The 12816-nt window shown below is 53.0% G+C and overlaps 2 protein-coding genes across 2 annotated transcripts; both read left to right on the top strand.

Annotated features, from left to right (window-relative positions):
• Positions 1 to 2075: 2075 nt before the first annotated feature.
• NCLIV_037150 (hypothetical protein) lies at positions 2076 to 6551 on the top strand (the record flags this gene model as incomplete). Its single annotated transcript, XM_003883916.1, has 10 exons — positions 2076 to 2180; positions 2796 to 2856; positions 3306 to 3469; positions 3738 to 3872; positions 4206 to 4302; positions 4780 to 4862; positions 5288 to 5410; positions 5710 to 5803; positions 5967 to 6058; positions 6471 to 6551. The coding sequence occupies 10 exons, from the start codon at positions 2076 to 2078 to the stop codon at positions 6549 to 6551; spliced, it is 1035 nt and encodes a 344-aa protein (XP_003883965.1).
• Positions 6552 to 9204: 2653 nt separating this feature from the next.
• Positions 9205 to 11799, top strand: NCLIV_037140 (conserved hypothetical protein; the record flags this gene model as incomplete). Its single annotated transcript, XM_003883915.1, has 3 exons — positions 9205 to 10228; positions 10573 to 10922; positions 11695 to 11799. The coding sequence occupies 3 exons, from the start codon at positions 9205 to 9207 to the stop codon at positions 11797 to 11799; spliced, it is 1479 nt and encodes a 492-aa protein (XP_003883964.1).
• Positions 11800 to 12816: the final 1017 nt, after the last annotated feature.

The following is a 12816-nucleotide window of genomic DNA, read 5'->3' as shown; positions in this document are numbered from 1 at the left end:
TTTTCGTGGAGATGGGCCCTGGCGAGATTCAAAAGAGGCCTTCACGGCAAGGCGAGTGGCAAACAGAGGCATGGATCCAGACTTTCCCTTTCGAGAAGCGGTAAGTTACTGTGGAAGCTGAAAAGCGTGCTTGCAAACCAATTCAATGGCACACTTGTCTACGAGGTACGCCCTGTTGGAGACAGGCTGGAGTGGGGCGTACTTGAAAGCTCACCGGCGACCGCCTCGAACTTATCGTGTCTTGAAAATCGAGAACCAGGACTGCCATGTGGAAAGAAACCCCAAGCTTTGGCGGTCGTGGTACTTTGGTAAGGTTCGCGCGCTAAGAAACGAGAGAGGAAAACAGAGAAGCACGGCACCAGCGGCTTCCGTTTCCATGCGGAAATCTCTCAAAATGGAACCGGCAACCGCTCACCCAGCCAGCGTTGAAACGGTGACGTGGGCACGGTGGCCCTTCATTCCTGCCTTTTCCCCCAAACAAACACAACTATGCGGGAACCAGATTCTCTGGGAAACGTGTGCACTGTGCCGATTAGTAAGTAGGAAGACGTGACGTGTGCGACTTCGAGACCCTTGGTGTTACTGGGAAAAGGCGAAAAGCTGAGGTGCTCGCCGCTGTCGGGCACCAGACTCGTGGACCCTCCAGCCTGAGGTCGGGTGTATGTACACCCCGCCCGCTTTGCGTTTGTCTGGCAGAGAAGAGGCCGACGCCGGAAAGCACATTTTGCCAGCTCCTCTGGTGAGTGTGCGTGGACTTTTCCCGCTAACGACACGATTTCCCCTGATTCCAGAACTCAACGACTATCAATGCCTTTTGCTACTCTTTCTGGCCGCTGCATGCACTCTCTCCACCAAAAGGCGGCCTCTCACCAGGGGAGACCCACCTGGAAAGCTGGCCCGTGACCTTTGTGTGTCTGTGCGAATTTGCGCAGAGTTCGTCGACGCAGCCGTTCCTGATTCTCCATTTCCGTTCTCCCTATATGTTTCTTCGTGCTGGGATTCTGCTAAGACAGCTTTGCTGCCTTTCAAATCCGGATGACTGCGTACGGGAGTTGAATGCGGACACAGGATCGGACAACAGGGATAGAGAACAGCAGAACGGCAGGTTTTTTACCCCAAAGTGTTTTTTTGGAAACACGGTCGTAAGAATAAACTTCTCTAAAGAGAGCCTGGCTCTTCTGCCAACGCTCCCCTGCTTCATTTGCTGTGCAAACCCGGTAGTCTCTCGGTTGCAACCGTCCACTCGTGTGTCTCTCACGCGTTTCTACACAGTAGTGGCCGATGTTATGCGCCTGTCCGGTAGCCCGCCACTTCTTTGTCTCCGTTGTCCATTCACTTCCCTTACCACGCGCTCTTTCTTCAAAACGGTTTTCTGGTGGGCGCGCGAGTCTTTTGCAACTCGTTCTGGCCTCTGGAGCAACGTCTCTCCCTCGTCTTCCCGCCAGCGCTGCCGTCGGCGGACGCATTTCCCTTGTCTTGCCGTTCGCCTCTCTCGCCTCTTCCTTATTCTTGCGTACCCGTCTTTCTTCAGCCGGCCACTTCGTCGCAACAATATCTTCTTTGAAGAACGATCCGGGGTGTCGCACGAGCCCTTCGTCAGGGGGCTCTTCCTAGCGGGTACCCTTTAGATCCGTTGTCTCGTACTTCGATTTCCCTCGTGTTTCATTCGTTTTCTGTCTCTCCGCGGCCTTCTTCTCTTTCCAAACTGTGTGGATAAAAACAGACGGAACTCACCCAACTGAACTGCAAATGTAGACCGGAGTCAAACTCCGTTTCAGTTTCTGTCCTCCCCGAGCTCACACACCTCTGGAAATCTACGTGGTGCTCGGACACCCTCTCCGATTTTGTCAAGGGAGGTGATCGAGAGCTTCGTGTCTCCAGTCGTCACTGCTGTGTCGTTCACCCACTGGAGCTTGTGATCTGGGAGCAGAAAGCCAGCAGCGCCTAGACAGACTGACGAGATTCGCTGGTCTTCTGACACTTTTGACTGTAGAGGACGCCGTCTTGTTTCCAACTCTCGGATCGAGGGCCAAATTTCCAATCACAAAAAAGTCAACTTTCTTGCGTCACAGAAAATGAGCGGGAACGCGCCGAAGACGGCTGCCGCCGCAGGCGGAGAGCCACAGCTTGATTCCCTGTCCTCTTTCGCCTCAGTTGCTGGGCTTGTGGCCAACAAAATTGTAAGTCTCTTCCTTGATTCGTTGTTCTTCTCTCCCCGACTTGGTCTACTGTGAATCTCGATATATATGTATTTGCGGAAATAGGATCGAGACATATATGCATGGTCACATATCGTGTGCTTCTCCGCGTATGTCTACTCGCCCGTGAACAAATGTAAATTTACGGTTGGCGCTTTTTAGGAGCCAACCGTGTACGCCTACAACATGCAGTACGCATGTGTATATCGAATTGCATAGGTGCATATGCATCTGCATATGCATCTCTTGAGGTGTTATTATGAGGAAGAGGTTCCTTTGCTGATCGGTTCGCCCCTCGCACGCTTTCCATGATGCGCAGCGTGTATGTCTTGTGGCGCTGTAGTGTTTCCCGCGCCAATTCGGTTCACGGTCCTGCGTCTGACTGTTCGCAAAAATGGGTTTTTGCATCTGTTTCACCATTTTTTTGTCCGCCGGGTTCATTAGTCCGACGTCTCTCTGCTCGGCGTGTTGCCTTGGTTTTCTGGGTTCACCCTGGCGTTTTCTTGGTCTTATCTTTGCTGCCTCCCTGCCTTTCTCCGAGGTTGCTTATGCCACTCTTTTTGTGGCCTGGATGGGTCTCTTTTCCATATCTTTCAGGTCGTCGTACACCCCATCGTTCTCCTCTCAGTCGTGGACCACTACAACCGTGTCGCGCGAGGTACTTGGTTGACGAGCTTTTCACGCAGCGTCTCGTTGTCTGTTGTTGCTTTGCTCCTCGCAACCGTCCAGCGTTCAATTCCCTCGATTCTGCGTTATTGTTTCTCCTTTCTTGTTTCTTCTTCGACGTGGACCTTCATGTGCACACGTCGTGTAGATGCTGTATACTCGTCCGGGTCTATTTGCAAAGGCATTCGAATGTATGTGCAGGCAATTGTACGTAGACAGCAGGCGTAGTGCAAAAGGAGCCTATTCGTGTTTAACATACGCGCCAGGCGCATGGGCTGCATTGCATGTGTGTCTACGTGCGTCGAGAGGCTTTGAGTCGACACATGCATGGAGTCACGAGGAAAGCGTACCACCACGTACATTTCGAGTTTGGTCGCGTGCAACTTGTGGACGGATGTCGATTTGTTCCTCATGCATGTTGTGCCTCGGTGCTCGTTTCAGGGACGAGTCGGCGAGTCGTGGGCACGTTGTTAGGGGAGATTTCCGATGGCGAAGTCCACGTGACAAACAGTTTCGCCCTCCCCTTTGAAGAAGACCCGAAGGATCCCAATGTGTGGTATTTGGACCGGAACTACCACGAGCACCTCTACCACATGTTCAAGAAAGTGAGGCTCGCGGATTGCCTCTCACGAAAAATGTTTTGTCTTCCAGAGGCTTAGACGCGCCGCAAGGATAAAGCTTTAGAGAGAACCTGTTCTTTGCGGTTTCCCTGTGCATGCAGAGTGTTTGCTGTCGCTCGTATTCTCCACTGCTTGTCGTCTCACCCTGGGTCGCTCCGCTGTTGTTTCTGTCTACACCGTCTTGGTTCACACGGCGTCTGCATGGTACACTGCAGTTAAAAAAGAGGTTTTTTTACACGCCTTCTCTTCTCAGGTCAACACTCGCGAGAGAATTTTGGGCTGGTACAGCACCGGTCCTCAAGTCCGTATGACCGACCTGGAAATCCACGAAATATTCAGGCGATACACCCCAAACCCGGTGTACGTTATTGTGGACATCAACCCCAAAGTAAGAGTGGAAAGAGTAAGAGCAAGGCAGAACGGCGGCGCGAACGTGCGAAGGGAGTGGGACAACGAGATAGAAAGTGCCGAGAGCGTGGCGAGATATCGTCTTGTCTGTTTCGATATTCACGTGTACCTGCATGTGCATGCATTGCATGTTCATGGACGGAAAAGAGGGCGAAGCAAGGAGTTAATACAGAGAAGAAGAGAAGGAATGAGAAGTGGATACGTCGCAAATGGTGACAAAGGCGTGACAGGCGAACCAGGCGCAATGACAGATCCCAAGGCGAACAGTAAATTGCCGCCTTATGTGTCTCTTCTTTCCTCGGGCATCACGCAGGACTCCGTCGTTCCCACCAAGGCCTACTACTCCTTCGAGCAACCGACCAGCGACCGCGCATTTCGAAGAACGTTTGTCCACGTTGCCTCCACAATCGGTAAGTCATTTATCTACGCTGGCACAATCAAGAAACGGAACAGAGAGCGGACGCAGGGAGAACTCCGACGGTGGCAAGGAGACAGGAAGACAAAGGAAAGCACGAGAAGCGAGACGAGACGCAGGATGAAGATGCGACGAAAGGGATCGGGGGGGGGACACGGCGAGAGAAATAAATTGCCCGAATATCCCTGGCTCCATAGGTCTGTAGACAGGCATGCGCGATGCATACTGCGAACAAACACCAAACAGGCAGTGTCTCTGCGACAGATGCTTGCGCCCACGTGTGGCGTATTAGAACAAAAGGACTTCGGGGTACACTGACTACGCGTCCGTAACAAAGATAAGACCACGAATATGTGTAGCTATACAGAAATCTCTGTTCGGATGCATTCCTGGAGGCATGCGGTCGCGTTTTTCACCGCTGATGCTGTTGAACTTATTTGGTCTGCTGGTTGTTTCGGGTTCACCTTTGCAGGCGCCTTGGAAGCGGAGGAAGTCGGTGTCGAGCATCTTCTGAGGGACTTGAAAAACGCCTCGACGTCCACGCTCGCCACACGCGTAAGCGGTGAAGCACCAGATGGAGCAAGAGGGGAAAGGGGGAAGCGAAGAAGGGATGAGACAAACCTGAGACAGGACGAGCGTGAGCAATGGCAGGAGGCAGCAAAAGAACGAAGAGAAGGCAACGAGTAACGCAGTCAAAAGAAAAAGCTGTCTCGGAGTGCTTCTCACCTTTTTGTCTTGTTTTCGTCCACTGAGGTTTTTTCCTTGCGTTTTTTCTCGTCTGTGCGCTTTTCGATCTGCGGTTTTGCATGGGTGCTCCCCTCGACGGAGGGTGTCTCTTTCCTTTTTGGTCGTCTTTCTGGCGTCCGGTCTCATTTAGACGCTGGAGGGGGTCACCGGGGTGCGGTCAGAGATCCGATCCGCGTCGGCAGCGCCGCTTTGTCTCAAGGAGTGCTTTGTTTCGAGTTCGCGTTTCCACGCAGGTGGCTGACAAACTGTCAGCGTTGAAACTCTTAATCGGGAAGATCCAGGAGATCTACGCCTACCTCCAGGACGCGGCGAACAAGAAACTGGTGGCAAACCCGAACATCATGTACACCATTCAGGTTCGTGTACAGAGGGTATTATCGCGGGGAATACGAACGGTGTGTTAAGGCGAGGGAGCAGGATAGATGCAAGAGGCCTGGGGTCTTCCTGACGGTTTCTTCGGGCAGCCTCTTTTTCCCTTTCCGGCTTGGCCGTGCACGTGCCTGCCGCGGGTGCTTTGTCTGCCGCCATAAATAATAGACTGGCAACTGCGCGGTGCGTCACTTTGCGTTTTCTCTATCCAGGCATTATGGCCGATCCGTCCCTTCTCTGCGGTTTCCTCATCGGTGTTTCCTCTGTTGCTTTCTCGTGTGTACAGGATATCTTCAACTTGCTACCCGACTTGAGCGATCCATATCTCATCGAAGCTTTTACCATTCAGGCCAACGACACGATGCTAAATCTCTATCTTGGTGCGTAGCCCTCGAGGTGCTGCCGCTCGCTTCTTCCAGGGATGAACTTCGTTCCTGGTGCAGTGCTCTTCCTGACGATCCTTTGCGTGGGGCGACGCGTGCTCGAGCACGGCGAGACGCTCTCAGTGTTCTGTGTTTGCCTGTCAAACGGTTCTCTGTGCAGGCAGCGTCGTGCGCTCTGTGCTGGCCCTACACAATCTCATCAACAACAAAGTGGAGAACAAGCGCGCCAGTGAGGCGAAGAAGGAGAAGAAGGTACGCTGCGCGGCGACACATCCTTGTTTCTTAACTCTTTGATGTCACGACATCGGGCACAAAGCACGAGAATGCATCGTCCTATCTTTGGTCAAATTACCTACATGCATCCCTAGCCATATATATATATATATATATATATATATATATATGCGTGGGTGTGTGGCTGTGAAGCTTTGTTGCTGGAGTGGTGTCGGGAGGGGGCGGGGGGAGCAGCCTCGTGTATCACCAGGTGCTGATCGAGATTTTCAGCAGCCGGTTCGCGTTTTTCGCGCGATTCACCTGCGACGAATTGATCCATTTTTGCCGCGGGAAGTTCGCGGAGATGGGAAGAAGGCGGAATCAGATGGTGCCTCCAAAATTTCCATCTTAACCTTGTTGTTGGAGTGTCCTGCCTGCTTGTGTGCTGCAGGAAGACGAAGCGACAGAAGAGAAGAAAAAGGAAACTGCAAGCAATGACACGAAGAAGACACACAAAGAAGGCTCACAATGAGCTAAGAGGGTTTGATTACGTCGAACAGAGTGGAGTGAGCAGAACCCACGTACTCGCTGTTTTGTTTTTTGTTTTTCTGATGTGCACGTGGTATTGGGCATTAAACTGCTGAGCGAGAGTAAACCGGGAATGCAAAAGGTGTGATAAACTGGAAGAAAGGCAATCCAACTCATTCGAGCACATAGCGGGTGGGTACTTCAGTCGATAACTCTTCCACGGGGCAGCCGAAAAGGCGATGTAGCGCCTTCGGCACCGATCAGCCCTTCGGCTACGCACACACGCGTGCGGATGCAAATCAGAGTTCTCATTCTTGCAGGCTCTTCAGCGACAACGCGGCAAGCATATAGAATAGTTCTCTTGATGCAGATTTGTCGCTTTACCAGGAGACAATCCTGTGAAACATTTCGATGAACAGCTCGCCCCGGACTCGGAATTACTGCCAGGGGGATGTATCTGTTTAGACAAAAAGCGGGGATTTGACAGAATCTTAATGCCAGGTGGTCCATAGAATTTTAATATGTTTCCCGTACTAGTTGCACTCCCAAGCCCACCGCGAGCGTTGCTTCTGAATGGGGGAATCCGTTGTACGCGCGTCGGAAGTCGCTTTCCAAAAGGCACTCGCGATTGAGCCGGCTGGCTAAGTTTTTCGACAAGTGAAAAAGGCGGGTATCACAGCTTTCGACATTCGGGTTGTGGTGTCATATGATTTCAAGTGGTATACCGAACCGAGGGGGAGCGACGCATCTAGTGTTGTGCGGTCTGGAGGAAACGACTAGATCGTTGTTCGCGCAAGGTCATGAAATTGGTAGAGGAGCAACCTGCGCTGCATCGTTTTCTACGTTTTCGGAACTGCTACAGGTGAGGCAATAGTTGAGAGATGGAACGGAGATCCCCGTGGACGCGCGCCACGAAATACACAAGAGTTCGTATAATGGTCCGCATATCCATAATTTGGACTCTCGTCATTGCCACATCCCGTTTATTCTAGGCTGCGAGTTCCGCAGGTTTCTGATTCGATCGATCACCAAAGAGACGCCAGGAAAGAATGTTTGCTACACAAAAGGTTACTGGTTCGAGTGACCTTTTAAAAATCCGTAGGCAGTGTTCTTGCAGAAAAAAGTCGCGTTGGGGAGGAACCGCTACTGCAGGAGCCTGTTGCTGAATAATGGCTGAAGTAGTAGTCAGTGAACACCGTTTTGCAGCCTCGTTCACTCAAAGGGCGGCAAGGAGCATGCTAGGAATTTCGCGGCAGATCATTACCTTTGTGCCAGGATTCCAAAGAGTACGGAATGAATGCTGCCGATGCTGACACGCACCCCTGCTGGCTGACCGTCCCGCTACCCGCCATTGAATGTCTCGATAGTCTCCAAGCGCCAGGTGTGCGTTAGTATTTATGTCGTCGACATCCTAGTGGAAGATCAGTAACGATAAAAAAAATTGATTAACGCCACAAAAGAGTACGCGTTTGTTCAGAGTGAAGATTGCCTTCCGACAGCCTCCCGACAGCCTCCAAGTGGCGTTCGTGGACACGTGAGGCGGCTGAAGTGCATGACACCAGCCGAGGCCTCGCTTCGTGAAGCACGCTACCTTCTCGTTATCTCCATGGATCTCCATTCTTACCCTTTTTTATGAGCGTTCAAAGTTTTATGTCTTTTGAGAAAAGGCGGCTGATAGTGACGCCGGGTATCAACAGTGCATGGCTCTTCGACGGTGCGGCTTCGGTCACTGACCGCGCAAACCACCTGTGTGAATTTCGTCGAAGCCAGGAGTTCTGGTGGGCACACGCCACATTTTTATTGCAACCGTTTTGAGCTGTCCAGTTTTGCTTTCATAGCCCTTAATCTGGCAAGCCGGTGACGCCTGCTGTCTTTTTTTCCGGACGACTTACCAGCCTCAGCTACTCGTGTGCTGGACTGGACGCCTAGATTTGTCAACAGCAGCGTCACTCCTCGCTGCTCCCGACCACATGCAGAATTGGGAAGAGCATCTGGGATCGCACTAACAATTCGGGATTTCGCGATAATTCACTCTTCACGTGTTTCCTCCTAGAGGGTGTGCGCGGCACCTACGACGGCCTCTGCGTACGGGACTGCGTCCGGTCGATTGTTCCCGGCTGCAACCGGCCCGTGGTGGTCGTGGACGCCGGTGCGGGTCTTGGAGAGGAAAGAACCTCATTCTTGGTTTTCTTGGAAGAAAACGCGTCTCGGCGAGGGGCTTTTATCAGGCGTGGAGCCGTTTCTGAGCTCGAAACGTTTTCTACAAGCTCATCTTCTCAGTCCCCTTCCCCGCCGCATCCTCCTTCAAATCATTCGAGGGCCTCCGTATTCAGCTGTCGACAAAAAAGTACAATTCGTGCTTCTCCGCCGTCCGACAGTCGAGCGTTCGTTCCGGACTGAGCGTGTGGAGATCTCGTTTCTACCGTGCCTCGTGTGTCAGCCATAGACGCCAGAAAAGCATTCATACTGCGGAACGGATAGCTTGGCAAGAAAGGCGGCGGCCGTTCGCGCGCGTCTCTCTCGTATATGAATGTTCTGGATCGGTCTGAAGGTTTGCTCTGCCGGATTTCGCGCCGCTGGATTCCGCCGTTGTATCTGTCGTCTCTCTACAGTAAACCTCTCGTTCACTGCCCGGGAAGCGTTGTCTTCGCAAGAAAATGTCTGTCCCAAGGCTTCCGGCACGGAAGCTGTCGACTCGCCGGCGCCACGGCGACTCAGACGATGAAGACGTCGCTGTCTCTGTGCAGCGCCAGCGTCCCCCGCCCGTGGAAGAGCTGGATGAAGAAGCAGATTTTGCCAGCAGTGTCGAAGATTCCGACGATGACTCCGACGACGGCGTCCACGATCCCGCATGCCGCACGGATCTCTACCCGGCGCAAAGCCAGCGACAGTCTGGCGAACACCGGTCGCTTACCTTGTCGCTGCATCACGCCTTTGGCATTCACCAGCTGCGCCGTCAGGTTTCCACGAGTTCTTCAGGAGCGTCGCAGTGGCAGGAGGCCGCTTCGCCACACAGCGGGTTACGGCAAGGTTCGCACTCGATCACTAAGGCGTCCTCAAATCGCACAGGAACTTCCAGCGGGAAACAAAACTTAGACGTCGGGGCGACGGACACTCCACAGCGTGACAGGTCACCTGAGGACGCCCTGCAGCTGCGAGGGACCGGAGCCCTGCCTTCGAAAGCGTCCTTGCCCCAGGGCAGCATCGAGTCGCGCAGGGAGGGCGGCGCAAATCCCACGAGGGGTTTATCCGGTAGCGTCCCTCCCGGGCATGTGCAAGCCGGGCGCAATCCGGAGTCTGAGTATCTTCCCTTGAGGGGCGGCTTGGAGACTTCGTCTTCCAGTTCCCCTGCAGACGAGTGGCGATCCTTCAGTATCGCACATCCGCCGCCGTTCACCGGCCTCAGCCGGCAGCCAGTAAGCAGCTGGTGGGGGCGAATCAGTGAAGGAGAATCCAATTACGTACTTCCGCATGTATCGAAAGAACTTTGCTCTGACGAGTACGGGAAAGACAACAGCAAGCAGGTGAAATGCTGTGGCTTCTGCCCCCTCATCTTCACCAGGAAAGGCTGGAAAATGTTTTTCTCTGTCTTCTGGCAAGAAGACAATTTCGACCTGCTCCTGCGAAACTACGTTCCGGAAGACCCGCAACGACGGCAATACACTTCACACCACTCAGACAGTAAGCCAAGAGGTCTCCAGCACATCAGCACGTAGCCAGCGACCGTGCCGATCAGCCAAACAAATGTCGCTGTGGAACGAGTTCCGCCGATTCCAGGCGGTCGACCTGCAGCATGGTAGCGGCCGAGAGCGTACAGAGGTATTTTGAGCAAGGCTGCCGGCACGATGACAGCTGCTTCTGTATTTAGGAGGCACGCAGAGCTTGTTTTTTCGAGATGGTTCATTTTGCGCGCAATCATGCAGAGACACGCTTCCTAGGCATCCTTACTTTTGCGGATGACCAAACACAAAAAATGTAGCGAATCCTTCGCGTGTCGCCGTTTGTGCGCTGTCGGTTCGTTTCAGGTGAGCATGCCGGACCCCCAAGCAATACCATGTATTCCGCAGGCAGGGCGGCGTCGCAGCATCGTCGGCTCATGCACGTCGGCACATCGGCTGGGCAGTATGCTGGCCGAGTCGCGCAATTCTCCAAGGAGCCCGAGTCGGCAGTCAAGCACAAGGCAGCCACGCGCCGCATTATGAAGGGATATCCGTTCGTCACCTTTCGATACCAGCCTCTGAATCGAGCGTACAACTACCTTCTCGGCCAAGTTGTCCCAGTCAAGGTTATATGGGCGAGCCTTTTCGCGCTGATCGGGCAGGCGCTACTGTCAGTGGGCCAGACACTGATGGCTCTAAACCGCACAAACCTCTTGGTAAGTGAATCTCGATCGCGTTGAGGTCGTTCTCGCTTCAGCGAGGACGCGACGCAGAACGCCGGGTTGTGAGGCTGCCGTAGATTCCCCGCGATGAATCGTTTGTGTGCTGGATATGTGTCGATTTAATCTGCACGAAAGCGTTACGCCGCTGGCGTGCATGCAGCCAAACGCACATGCAACAGGGGTTAAACGACGCTTTATGTGAATGTGAGCGGCGGCGCGCAATGTGTGTGGTTATTGTTCAGGTAGACGTTAGCATACGAGCTGGCGTTTGTTTGGGATTCCTGGCGATCCTTCTCGTCTTACCCCTGTTTGCGCGTTTCCGGTTTCGAGTGGAATTGATAGTGACATGCCTGTCAGTGTTCTTCTTTCTATGTTGCTGCATTTTCAAAACGTGGCAAATGATAGGAGGGCGGACAGGCCCATTGCAGCTTCTACCTTCGCCACAGGCGGAAGGGGAAGCCTCGGCGGGCTACGAGAACCTCATCCACGACGGCAACAATTTGTTTGAGGTTTTTGCCGTAGTTGTCCTGACGGCGAGCTCAATTCGCACCAGTTTGATGTTTTATGTACACATGGCCGCTGCGCTGAACGTTGTTTTCACGTGCGCGGTGAAGTGCATACTTACTCGCGATGCAGTTGCTATAATATCTACCGCAACCGCGGGATACTTCATCCTCTGCATCATTCTACTGGTTATGTATATTGGGTACCACAGAGAAGTCACCCATCGCCTAGCTTTCTATAGTTGGTATCGTGCCAAATACAGAATCTGTCCACCAGGGGCATCCCGAAAGCTGTCGAACATGGCTACTATGCTCCGGTGAAGTATCTGGGGTTGGCGGGGAATGACATTTTTCATGGGCCTGCTTGACTTTAGCTTACAAATTTGAAGACAAGAACTGGGAATGCACACTTTCGCTGTCTGTTCAGTGAAGCAAGATATCTGGCGAAGCATAGTGACGTTCCACCTCTCCCGCCACTCCAGTGCATCTCGGCATGTAAACTAGTCTTAAACACACCGCTCGTCCCGTAACAAAAAGACATCACGATTTTTTGGGGAGGCTGGCGCTGAGACACCCGTCGTTGTTCTCTTTCCTCCAGAAATTCCCCGATAACATGTGGTGTTGGTATACCTTGTAAATTTTTTTGTGTCCTGCAGTGGACATCATTGTCGGCTTTATGTATAAATGCGATTCAAATGCCCGACGAATTTGTTAACTGCTGTTTTATTGCCGTTTTTTTCCTGTGCTTGTGGCCAACTGGAAGGTATGAACCGTTTCGCGTGCAAGCAGCCAGATCCAGTCGTTCGACCTGGAAGTAGATTTTCGTGGTTTCCCAACAGTAACTGGCACGGGGTAGCGGTGGCGCGTTCCGACCGAATTCCCCTGCAGGCTCTGAGCCGTCGCCACAGTCGTCAAAACCGGGGTCGCCTTTTTGCGGAAAAGAGTGTTGGGGCACCTCCAAACGTTACGATTGGCAGTGTCAGATTCATGAATACACTGTGGGAAGTTAATTCGGAAGCTGCGTTCTCCAACACAGGACTTCACATGCTGCTTAAGGCACGAGACAGGATTTCCGCGAGAAAGGTTCGCACTGAGCTCGTCAGATTTCCCAAGAACGGGTTTCGGACGCGCTTTCCGTGTCTGCTCCCATTGCCATCCGGTCAACAGATGGTGGACCCCTACAACTAGCGGTGGTGACTTTCTGCGTAGACTTGTTTCGCTCTGGCCCCGGCGATTCACCCTGAGCGGAGTAGCATCGCGTGCTGCTGTCCGCAGAGGGAGGCGCCCTGCCGCGCCGTTGCTGTGTTACAGAGAACTGAGTGTCTGTGAGGCAGTGCAGGAGACGTGATTGCGAACCAAGGTACGTACGTGCGTTGCAGCGAGGG

Source organism: Neospora caninum, chromosome VIII (genome assembly GCF_000208865.1).
Source record: "Neospora caninum Liverpool complete genome, chromosome VIII".
Lineage (NCBI taxonomy): Eukaryota > Apicomplexa > Conoidasida > Eucoccidiorida > Sarcocystidae > Neospora > Neospora caninum.
The sequence above is the reverse complement of the archived record's forward strand: the minus strand, read 5'-3'. Positions and strand labels throughout refer to the sequence as shown.